Here is a 12,864-nt window from a genome sequence, read left to right as displayed (position 1 = left end):
TATAAGTAATAATGTTTTAAACTGTAAAAAGTAGTGATAAGGTCTTTTTTGTGCTTCGAATTGTATTTATTTCTGATATTTACTTGGAAGAAAAAAGATGATGAAAAATATCTTTTTTGAAAGGGGTGTCTGTGAATCAACCATTATTAACTCATTAACTTTCTTTTCCATTAGTAATCCCTAACCTTGTAATTAAAGTAGGTTTTCAAGGCTTAGATTTTAAAATATAAATAAAATGGAACTAACATTCAGGTGGAAGACTCACTAAGAAAAGCTTTCCCTCTTTGGGTACGTCTATATTGAATTATGACCTAACTAGGGGAAAAATGCTCATCTATATTTTTAAGATATTTCCTAAAAGATAGAAATAACCTGAACCTCTAAGTCTATTGGGAGGAACAAGTTGCAAAGAAGCAATTGTTATTTTAAATCATCAACACACTGTACAATTATTTCTCAATTTAGTTGCTTTTGGCCAAGAAGGACACCAGTAACTGACACCTGAAAACTCAGAAGTTACTTGTTTATTATAGGAATTTCTAGTACACATTTGTCAAGTTTTTCCATATTAAGTTTCATGCTAGAATTTTGTATTTTTATGTTTATTGTATCTTTCAGGACCGATAAAGGAATCAAAGGACATTAATGTGCTATACTGGTTATTGTTATAAAAATGGCATTAGACAAAAAAGGTTAAATATTCATGAAAATCCTTATTTCCCTTAGGTTCTGGCTAGCAAAGGATGCTGAGAAAATAACTCACAGAAGGAGGGAACTATAACACAGTACAGATAACCACAGGAGTTATAAACAAAGGCAGTTGACATTAATAATTAAATGAGAAAAATTCCCTGCAGAGGTTTAGATGAGCTACAGACACAATGTGTAAAGTCACTTGCTTAACTGATAATTAGTTATGTTCTAGACTAGAAGAGTATATATTGATGTAACTGGTTCTTCTACCCTATTTTTCTAGTCCAATAATTTGTCTAATGTAATAAATATAACTATTATACATTCCCTGTGAGGAAAAATCATCCCCATTAGAACCTGATGTTTTTATTATCTGTAAGGGAGCATTCAATATAAGTAAATGTGATAGAGAAAGTTTATCACTTTTCCAAAGTTTCTGTGTTGTGCATTAAATTAATTCTAATGGAAACTTTATTATGGTTGTCAATGTCCAAGTATATATTAATCTGACCTTTGCAATGAAAGTTATTTATCATTTTATTATGAGATTTTTGATTTGGTTTTTGTTTGTTTGCCTTTTTGTTTGTTTATTTTCTTTTCTCTGTATTTGAAAATTGTTATCTGTCTCAACAGGGCATTCTTTAATGAAGAAACGTCAGAGCTGCTAAATACACTGGGACACAGGCGATCCTAGTCACCAAGGATGGCCTCCTCTTGGAAACTTATTCTGTTTCTGTCAGTCACTGGGTGTCTTTCAGGTAAAAAACCCACCTTTCGTATCAAATAACAAAAATATATAAAGGTCTTCATTAACTATATCCTCAGGTGTTCATTTACATTTATATCAGGATTCATCCTTTCAACAACAACAAAAAAAGAGAAAACAACCCTTAAACCTCTGTTAGCACCACAAAAAGTCACGTATAATAAGGTACTTATAAAAATACCATATAAATGTTAACTAAATAAGTGTACATCCCATCTCATTGACTTTCATTTACAATCTAAACCATCGTTTTATATATATATATATATATATATATATATATATATATATATATATATATATATATACCTCTATAAAATATGGGTAGAGACATTTGTGAAAACATGAAAAATAAGTGAATAGTTTCAGAGACAGTGAAAGTTAAATGAACATCCTGGTTTATCATGATTATGGTTACTTATAAAAGAAATAAAGAGTCTTTAAATATTTTATCCTATCTTACATTCTTTCTGTGCAGTATTACCATCTTCCATGATGATCTGGTCTCTCTTTTATCTTCTCAATGTCATTCTCCTCTTGAACTCATAAACTAACTGAGGGGAATGGAGGTAGGTTTGCAAGATGAAATGAAAGATGCTCAGTTAAGATTGAATTTCAAATAAACAACATATAATTACTTTACTTCTAGTATGTTCCATGCAATATGTTATTCTATTGTATCTAAAATTTAAATTTAACTGGCGTCCAGTGTTTTTATATATTAATCTGACAATGCTAGGTGGAGGAAGAGTGATAGATTGTAATATCACTCCAAAGTTTTATTTTCATGTGCTGGCCCAACTTATCTCCCCTAAATAAACAGTCACTTCAAAGGAGGTATTATATAATGGTGTGGAAAGACAAAAATACTCAGCTTGAGTTGGTATCTGTGATGCCTAGATTTGCAGCTCATAAGGGAATCTAGGTGCTGCTCTTTCCAATGAAACAAGATGCTGAGTCTGGAGGTAAGTTGTTATTCAAATACTATAGACAAAGGCAAAAAAAGTCAAAAACAAAGGACGTTTCTAATTTTTACATGGGATCTGATTTTTAATCATCTGCATTTAATATAAAGCATATATACACATATTAGTGACTTTTAAAACATGAATTTATTTGCTGTAGATAGTTGTTTAAAAAAAATTGATTATATACTGAAAGGACCACTTATCAAAGATAGTTATTTTCAAAATCTTTCTCCACTGTTACCTCCTTACTTAATGAATTATTCTAGAAGTACAGCTTTTATTATGCTCTTGTTACTTGGTAATACTTACATTCAATATTTACTATTTTATTTTATTATTAATTTTTTTCCTGGTTATTTGTCTACGAGTATTACATAACAGGACCTATTTTGTACACTAACTTGATTGCTATTACAGAAAATGTGGGTAATTAAGCCATAGGTCATAAGCACATTTTATATTGTTGATGCTATTTGAACCAACACCGACTGAAGAAATAAGAGAAGACCCAGACTGTATTTCTTCTCTGTTTTATTTATTCATTTTTTAATGGGTGGATTATCTTGGGTGTGTTTAACTAGAAAATATAGAACTCTTACACAACCTTATGTTTAAAAACTGGCTATTCAGAGCAATGAAACTTTGACACCGTTCACAGGAATATACAACCTTATATTAAAAGTGCACTCAAAAGTAAAACAATGAGATACCATTATACATAGCAGAATGGCTAAGATCCAGGAAAAAAAAAAAAAGGAAGAAAAAGCAATACCAGTTACTCTTGAGGATGCAGAAAACAAGGAAGTTCATTAATGCTGGTAAGGAGGCAAAATGGTACAGCCACCTGGAAGACTGTTTGGCAGTGTTTACAAAGCTAACTGGTCTTACCATCTAATCAAGCATTTGGCTCCTAGGTATTTACCTAACTGATTTTAAAATTTATGGCACACAAAATACCTACACAAAAAAGTTTATAAGAGCTTTATTAATAATCACCAAAAACTAGAAATAACCAAGATACCCTTCAATAAGTTAATAAACCATAGAAATTCCATATAATGCAATATTACTCAGTGATAAAAATAAATGAACTATCGTCATGCAAACACAGGATGAATACTATATGCATATTGCTAAGTGAAAGAAACCAGTCTGAATAGGTTACATACTGTATGATTTTATATATATGACCTTTTGGAAAGGGAAAAACTATAGAGAGTGCACAGATCAGTGATTGTCAGGGGTTGGGGTCAGGGGATGACTAAATGAGTGAAGGAAGCATAGGCATTCTTCAGCTTGGTGAAACTATTCTGTATGATACTGTAGTGGTGAAAGAATAACATTATGCATTTATCAAAACCAACAGAACTTTACAGCACAGAGTAAACCTTAATGTACATAAATTAAAAAAAATAATAATTTAGGAGGTTAGAGGATCCCTGGATGAAATGCAGAATGTGACAAAGAACCTAACAGTATTACAAATGTATGAAACAACCTCCACTTTAGGGGAGTGTGGGAAAAATGGTACTGACTTAAGAAACTTTGGAAGTGAATCTGTAAAACTAAAGGCAAAAACAAAAACAAACAAAAAACTGTACTTTGACACTGTACTCTAGTTAAGAACTTTATTTCTCTGTGTTAGCAACTCTAAAACTCCTATGCATGGGATTGAACAATTAAGTCAATGCATGGTGGATGGTGGGAGCCAATTGTCTCACTGATGGAGTGGGAGGTTACAAATAAGCAAGAGAAGAAGGCTAGAATGATCCATGTGGTAATGGATTAGAGTTGGAGATTTCAATATGAAATCATGTTTAGCTTAATGTAGATACATATAGTTACATATGAAAAGTATTCATAGATATGTATATATACATGGCTAGGTGTACACACATATATTTCTTTTTCTCTGTCATCTGAGAAGACCTAGAAGCAATGTACTGCAGCAGAAACCAGCACACAAAGTGCCACGATCTTGGTTTCTAGTACCATTCTCCAATTAAAAGAATCAGGGCTATTTGGAGAAATGGCTGATTCTAGGACTGGGGCAGGAAATATACTTGATCAGCCTAGAATATCTTGTGCCAGAAAGTGAGGAGGTGCTAAAACAAACAAACCAGTAAACAAAAAACAAAAGTACCAGGAACCGATGTCAAAGGGACACAGGAACCAACTGAAAGAGAAAAACAAATACCGTATGCTAACACATATATATGGAATCTAAGAAAAAAAAAAAAAAGTTCATGAAGAACCTAGGAGCAAGATGGGAATAAAGACACAGACCTACTAGAGAATGGACTTGAGGATATGGGGAGGGGGAAGGGTAAGCTGTAACAAAGTTAGAGAGTGGCATGAACAGATATACACTACCAAATGTAAAATAGATAGCTAGTGGGGAGCAGCCACATAGCACAGGGAGATCAGCTCGGTGCTTTGTGACCCCCTAGAGGGGTGGGATAGGGAGGGTGGGAGGGAGGGAGACGCAAGAGGGAAGAGATATGGGGATATATGTATATGTATAACTGATTCACTTTGTTATAAAGCAGAAACTAACACACCATTGTAAAGCAATTATACTCCAATAAAGGTGTTTAAAAAAAAAAAAAATAGAGTTCCCAATGGCCCAAACTGGAAAAATTTGAGCAAGAAAATAAAGTATTGAGTTACAACCCAAAAAATAAAATTTAAAAGTCTATATTGATATAAATAAGTGATTGAATAATGAAAAGAATAGACAAATTTCCCATGTAGATGAATTTCAAATAATTTATTTAGATGCTTTGTTTTCAAGGAGGTGGAGTGTAACTCCTCCTTCCTTAAGTGTGGACTGCACATAGTGACGTGTCTCCACAAAGTACAGAATAGAAAAGTGGAATAAAGAAAGTAGCTTTACAGTGGAGGAAAGTGATAAGGACTACATCAACCTAGTGATGAACAAGGTCAACATCAACAGTAATAGCATTTACCCAGGATATAATGTGACGAGAATGGTGCCTCACCTCTGTAGTTTTCCTTCCTAAAGCCTGTGACGCTGTATCAGAAAAATCCCAACTGAGGAGCATTCTATGAAACACCTGGCCAATAATCCTCAATATTTTCAAGGTCATCAAAAACCAGGAATATCGGAGAAACTGTCACAGAAAGAGGAGACTAAGGAGACATAATAAATAAATGTAATGCATTACCCTAGATAGGATCCTGCAACAGAAAAAAAAATATTTAAAAACTAAGGAAATCTGAATAAAGTATGTACTTCAGTTAAAAATAAAATGTCAATATTTGTCCATTATTTGTGACAAATGTTCCATATTAATATAAGATATTAATAAAAGGGGAAACTGGTATGGGTTTATGGAAACAAAATGGATTAAGCATAACAGTAGTGAAGGGCATCAAGAGCTGACAGATTCAAATGTTTTTTGGCAATAAAATATAGAGAAGTTGGTAAATGATTAAATATTTTGTTTTAGAGGAAATAGCAAGGGTCTCAATTTGCTTATGGAGTAGATGATATTGCCATTTGCTTGGATACTGAATAAAGTAGGGGGTGCAATTCAGAGTGGGGAAATACTGAACTCAATAATGCACATGTTGAGCTTCAGATATCTGTGACACACTCAGATGGAGATGTTTAAAGTGTAAGAAAGATGACTGAGCTAAAAGTAAATTTGGGGTTCATTATGGGGTTCATTATTGTATAGATGAATTTGAAGCTCTGGGAAGGAAAATAATCACCCAAGGATTATGTAGGTAATGATGAGTCATAAGGCAAGGAAGAAATTCTGAGAAGCATGAATAAGGGGCAAGAGAAAGTATAGGTTGAAAAGCATGGATGGTGAGTTGGAGGAAATTCTAGGAAAGAGTGATAACAGAACAGGTTCTGAAAAGGAGTGGTCAGCAGGGGCAATGCTGTAGGAAGGTTACGTGAGATTAGTACTAAAAACATTTCCTTTTAATGCTAATGATAATTGCCTTTAACGAAGTAGTGGGAACATCTGTCTTATGATAATGAGCTGTGAAATGATTAGCAGAGGAGGAAAATAATACCATTACTATAAATTTTGTTTTCTAAGAAGCTGAGCTGAGGAAGAGAAAGAGAAAAAAAATGACAAATAACTTGGAAAAGAGAAATTCAGGAAGGAGTGAATTACATCTGTACATTTCTGGGTGTGTGTTTTAAGGTTAGAGAAACTACTGTTTATAGAAATATAATCCACATAATAGATTAAATACATGTCAATTGTATATTGTGCTAATTAGCTTTAACTCCATAACAAATCATCCTCAAATTTTTTAGCTTAAACAAAAAATTCAAAAATATTATTTCTCACAATTCTGAAAGGCAGTTTGGTGGTTCTTCTGATTTGGGCAGGTTCAGCTGATCTCTAAAACTTCCCATGAGGGTTGAAAGAATAGGATTGGATGGTGTCATGCGGTCTCACTTGGCTGTGGTTGCGGGTTCCTAGGTACAGCAATAGAAAGGGTAGGTGCCAATTTGCAAGCATGGTTCAAGCCTCTCTGTCATGTTTACTAATGTCTCATTGACAAAAGCAAATCACATAGGCCAAGACCGGATTCAAGGATTGGAAAATTATATTTGACCTCGTAAAGAGAGTAGCTGGAGAAGCATATTGTAAAGAATATGCAATACAGTATTACAAACTATAGGCACTATGCTCTATAGTAGATCTGTAGGAAGTATGCATCTTGCATAATTGAAACTGTGTACCTTTGACTAATACTCCCTCCTTCCCCCCTCTCTCCAGCCCCTGGCAACCACCATTCTACTCTGCTTTTATGAGTTTGGTTATTTTAGCTTCCTCATATAAGTGGTATCCCTTAGAAATTTGCTAAGAGGGTAAATCTTATTTATTTTAAATACGCTTACCACTAAATAATAATAATAGTAATTAATAACAATAATAATAATATAATGTCAAGAAGGCAGACGATAACTCTTGGAGGTGTTGGATATGTTTATGGCATAGATTGTAGTGATGGTTTCATGGGTATATACTTATTGCAAACTCATCAAGTTATATACACTAAATATGTACAGCTTATTATAATCATACCTCAGTAAAGTGATTTAAAGGTGTGCATAAAGCAATAAAAATAGCCATGCTCAGTTTTGAGTTCTACCACATGTTTATTGATATCTATAAATGTTTTACATGCAAATAATAACAATCCTATTTTAGTTAACAATAAAGAAAATGGCATTTCTTTGTATCTTTATTTCAGAAACAGTGACAGTGAGAGCACTGTGATATAATAACCTCATTAGCTGAGCTTAAAAAAGCTTTAAAAATCAGTCAAACTATTTTTATCAATATGAAATTAATTAAGTTCAATAAAATTTAAGCTTTTCATGATAGAATGTGTGAAATCATTTGGGGAAGGAATCATAATTACTAAAGCCTAGTTATGAATGTATATGTGACAAGAAACATCAACATTTCAACCTCTACTGTGCCAAAATCCATGTTATTATATTCTTTAAAAGTGATTCTTCAAGGATATATTATCCTCCAAATATGTGAAGAAATAATGATTGGGAGGAGACAATAAGGTTCAGGATTTATAAGCAACTTGACTGGCATTTCAAGGTTCTTTGTGAATTGCTTTTCATTCAGTCTCCATGTTGAAATAAATAAATAATAACAACAACAAAAGCTAAAGGGTTTAAATTTTTCTGCTCTGCTCTACAGAATACCCTATTCAATGGATTTATTACTCATTATACTCCTTTTGAAATATGGCTAATTTCTTTTTAAATGTTTAACAGTGGGTGAAATCTATTACAATGATATTTATTACAAATAGATTTCTTTCTGTGAAATGTAGTAGAATAGCCTTATAGGACACTGTCATATACAAATATTAATTTTAATATGTATTATTAGAATAGCTAGAAAGCAGCTATTCTTAGACTCATTAAAACACACCCTTTTGTTTGAAGATTTTTGAAAGTGTTCTTTTTGCACTCCCCAGTACCAGCCTATATTTGTCAACATCACAATTCTATTTATATATTTCTATCAAAGTTATAACTTAAAATAATATTTAATTAGATTAATTAAAGCTAGTTTTATTTATATCTCTTCTAAAATGAAAAAATATGTTTCTCTAACTGCATTTATAAATCTTAGAGTTAAAAATAATTTGGAGATTGTGAGGTCCAGTTCCTTGTACTTGGGCAAGTAAAATACTGTTTGTTCTCAATAGGGATGAGGCTCAGGGAGGTTCTGTCATATACCCAACATCATATAGATGGTAACTAGTGGAAGAATAATGAGAAAGCTGCCTCCTACAGCAATTATTTCAACATAGCAGGTGACATGAAGGGGAGACAAAAGAGGAAATCCAGTTGCTCAGAGCTACACTGACCTCCTTCCTACATAAGTACGTCTAGTTACTTTCCTTGGGTTACTTTCAGATGCTTTCAATATAAGCTGTATTGCTTCAAAAACAAGCCCACAAATAAGGCATTTTTTCTCTATTTGACCCCATTCTCCTCCACTGGGTTAAATCCATTTTATTGGAAAGGTGACAGCCTGTTCCTTCTGCCAAGAGGATGATATACTATTAAACAGAGAATGTCTGTCATTGATAAGCTTGTACAAATACTATCCTTCTTCTTACTGGCAGTGTGGTAAATAGCACAGAACTTTGTCACTGTCAGCTAGTGCTGCCTAATAACTTTAAAAGGAGATGAAAACAAAAGTGTTACTGAAAACAGGTGCCTGATAATATTAAGTCTGACTGGGCTACTGAAGATGAGAAAGAGAAATGGATTATGGCTCCTCTGTGATCATTTTGAAATTATGCATGTGCACATTGTATTGGTCCCCCAGGAAGTCATGATGATAATGGAGCCTACCTCAGTGCAGGAAACCAAGTTGACTCTTATCAGCTGTGCACTGGTGGTATTAGACATGTAATTAATCAGAATACAATTTAATTTATCCTTGTGAGCAAGGTGGAGGGCAGCAGGGGGAGGGGGGTGCGTCATCTGAATTTAGAGAGTTTCATTTGTTATTTTTATCTTAAAGGCAAAGGAAATGTTAAAAAGTATCTGAAATTGTAAGCACTTCCTGGAGTGATATAAAATTAAACCATCAACTAAAGAAAGCATTCTAGAGAATTGAGGATAAATATGTGTTCTCAGTGTTTTGAAGATTAAAGAGAGAATTAACTAATTTATTAAGTCATCTAAATGTTATTTATCTTACATAAAAAAATTATTAAAAATATGTTTCCCCTTGAGCTTGGTTAAGGCGTAAGCACTATACATCAAAGTATGTTGTAATCTAGAAAGTGCCATGAAAGTTATCCCATGCTTTTTACACTGGACTGGCATTATTATTTTCAATGATGACAAATATTTGTTGATAAAAAATTAATCATGTACTACATTGGTTCTCTTTGTTATTTTAAAATAATGCTCAAAGAATTTGTATTGTATCAAGTGCCCACAAGGAAATGTAAATGAATGTTCATAGTATCATTCTTTAAACAGAGATAAATTTCTACCACAGTAATACTACTGTGAAATATATTTATTTATGGCAGAGATTGTCTTACTGCTTAGTATGAGCTTCTGGGAAGCTGCCCCCATGCATTAGCTTGAGCCATTGTCAGCAAGAAAACAGTTACTTTTTTGTAACTCTTTGGTTCAAATACAAGTCAATTCTGTCTGTAAAATGGAGAGACAGTTACATACCCTGAGCACCAAGGAAAGCTGGACACAGTTGAGATGCAGAACAAATGCAAGGAAAAATTTCTCCTCTCCTTGACTTTAAATAAATTGTATAGGTTTATCAGGACACAAATTCTGTAAATATACCATGTGTAAAATAAACCCTATATAATTAGTTGTGAGAATGGAAAAGGGTTAAGTGTTGTATAATTTTATGTTTATTTTAGCTCTTTGGGAACATCTTATTTTGCTAACCATTAATCAAGTTAACTACAGATTTCTTGAAATTTAGTCATCAACTTCTATATTTGGTAATATTTATTGATATAGATGTCAACACAATAAATTTTTCTTTCTAGCATTTGAAAAAAATGCTTTCCATTCTTATTCTTAGTGTTGCTTTAACACTGAAATTTGTCAGATAACTTAATTATTCCTAATGATCTATTTATGATGCTGGCTATGCTTGCAGCATGACCTTAACTGACTGTGGATTTAGAGTATGGTGGAACCATCCAAATGGTGACAATCAGGGATGAATTTGGTTTTAAGTGATGACTTTTCCTTTTTAGTACTTGCATATTTTGCAATTATTATTTTTACATGTTTAAATAAAAAATTATAAGGCCATCTGCTCTATAAAAACAGAGGTGATACCTATTTTATTTGATGTTTCATACACAAGTTCTAGCATAATATTTTCTGTAAGTACAGGTACCTATTTTTAAGTGAATTAAAGGAAACAATTAATTGTTTGATTTATTTCTTCTGTTAAGAAGGGCATAAGCTATGCTTCTGGTTATAGCACTTTCTGGTTAGAAATCATCCAAAAGGGATGAATGATTTTGTATTCTCTGACCTGATCGTTCTGATGTGTGTGTTTTTTAATTGAAGTATAGTTGATTTAAAACATTATATTAGTTTCAGTTGTACAATACAGTGAATCCATATTTTTATAGATTATACTCCATTTACAGTTATTACCAAATAATGGCTATATTCTACTATGCTGTACAATATATCATTGTTGCTTATCAATTTTATACATAGTAGTTTGTGTCTCTTAATCTCATACCCCTATCTCGCCCATCCTCCTTTCCCTCTCCCTACTGGTAACTATTAGTTCATTCTCTATATCTGTGCATCTGTTTCTGTTTTTTTATATATACTCATTTGTTTTATTTTTTAGATTCCACATATAAGTGATAAGATACAGTATTTGTCTTTCTCTGTCTGACCTATTTCACTAAGCATAATACTCTCTAGGTCCATCCATGTTACTACAAATGGCAGAATGCCATTCAGTTTTTATGTCTGAGTAATATTCCATTTTATGTATATACCACATCTTCTTTATCCATTCATCTATTGATGGGCACTTAGGTTATTTCAATGTCTTGGTTACTATAAATAATGTTTCTATGAACATTGAGGTACATATATTTTTATTTTTTGCATATATCTTTTTGAATTAGTGTTTTTGTTTTCTTCAGATATATACCCAGGAGTGGAACTTCTGGATCATATGGTAGTTTTACTTTTAGTATTTTGAGGAACTTCCCAGAGTGTTTTCCACAGTGGCTACACCAATTTACATTCCCACCAGCAGTGTCCCTTTTTTCCACATCCTCACCAACATTTGCCATTGATGTTTGCCATTCTGGTAAGTGTGAGGTGATGTCTCATTGTAGTTTTGATTTGTATTTCTCTGATGATTAGCACTGTTGAGCATCTTTTCATATGCCTGTTAGTCATCTGCATGTCTTCATTGGAAAAATGTCTATTCAAATCTTCTGACCATTTTTAATCAGGTTGTTTATTTTTCAATATTGAGTTGTATAAGCTGTTTATATATTTTGAATATTAACTCCTTATTTGTCTTATCATTTGCAAATATTTTCTCTCATTCAATAGGTTGTCTTTTTTTTTTTTTTTTTGATGGTTTCCCTTGCTGTGCAAAATCTTTTAAGTTTAATTACGTCCCACTTGTTTATTTTTGCTTTTATTTCTTTTGCCTTAAGAGACAGATCCCAAGAAATATCACTATGATTTATGTCAAAGGATGTTCTACCTATTTTCTCTTCTAAGAGTTCTATGGTTTCAGGTCTTACAGTTAGGTCTTTAACCCATTTTGAGTTTATTTTTGTATATGATGTGAGGAAATGTTTTAATCTCATTATTTAACATGAAGCTGTCCAGTTTTCCCAGCATCCCTTATTTAAGAGTCTATCTTTTCTCCATTGCATATTCTTGCCTCCTTTGTCATCGATTATTTGACCATAAGTGTGTGGGTTTATTTCAGGGCTCTCTATACTATTCTATTGATCTATGTGTCTATATTTGAGGCAGTACTATGCTGTTTTGATTATTGTAGCTTTGTAGTAGATGCGGGGACTAAGCAACATGTTATTAAAAAATCAATGGGTCAATGAAGAAGTCAAAGAAGAAATCAGAAAATACCTGGAGACAATGAAAATGGAAACACAACTTTCCAAAGTCTTTGGCATGCAACAAATACATATGGGAACTTCTAATAAGGAAGTTTATAGCAGTATAGGCCTACATCAAGAAACAAGAAAAATCTCAAATAAACAACCTAACACATCACCTAAAGGAATTAGAAAAACAAGCCCAAAGCCCAAAGTCAGCAGAAGGAAGGAAATAATAAAGATAAGAAAGGAAATAAATAGAGACCAAAAAACAACAGAAAAGATTAATGAAACCAAGTACTG

At 32.7% G+C, this 12,864-nt stretch overlaps 1 protein-coding gene across 2 annotated transcripts in view; it reads left to right on the top strand.

The window, feature by feature from the left end:
* Positions 1 to 12,864, top strand: part of CNTN5 (contactin 5) — a 1,402,912-nt gene that overhangs the window by 588,837 nt on the left and 801,211 nt on the right. For both annotated transcript variants that reach the window (XM_059930535.1, XM_059930534.1), the window contains exon 3: positions 1,327 to 1,451. In XM_059930535.1, the coding sequence (XP_059786518.1) occupies positions 1,397 to 1,451 (55 nt within the window). In that variant the 5' untranslated portion in view covers positions 1,327 to 1,396. The remainder of the gene's footprint in view (positions 1 to 1,326; positions 1,452 to 12,864) is intronic.

This window comes from Balaenoptera ricei, chromosome 8 (genome assembly GCF_028023285.1).
Source record: "Balaenoptera ricei isolate mBalRic1 chromosome 8, mBalRic1.hap2, whole genome shotgun sequence".
Taxonomy (NCBI): domain Eukaryota; kingdom Metazoa; phylum Chordata; class Mammalia; order Artiodactyla; family Balaenopteridae; genus Balaenoptera; species Balaenoptera ricei.
The sequence above is the reverse complement of the archived record's forward strand: the minus strand, read 5'-3'. Positions and strand labels throughout refer to the sequence as shown.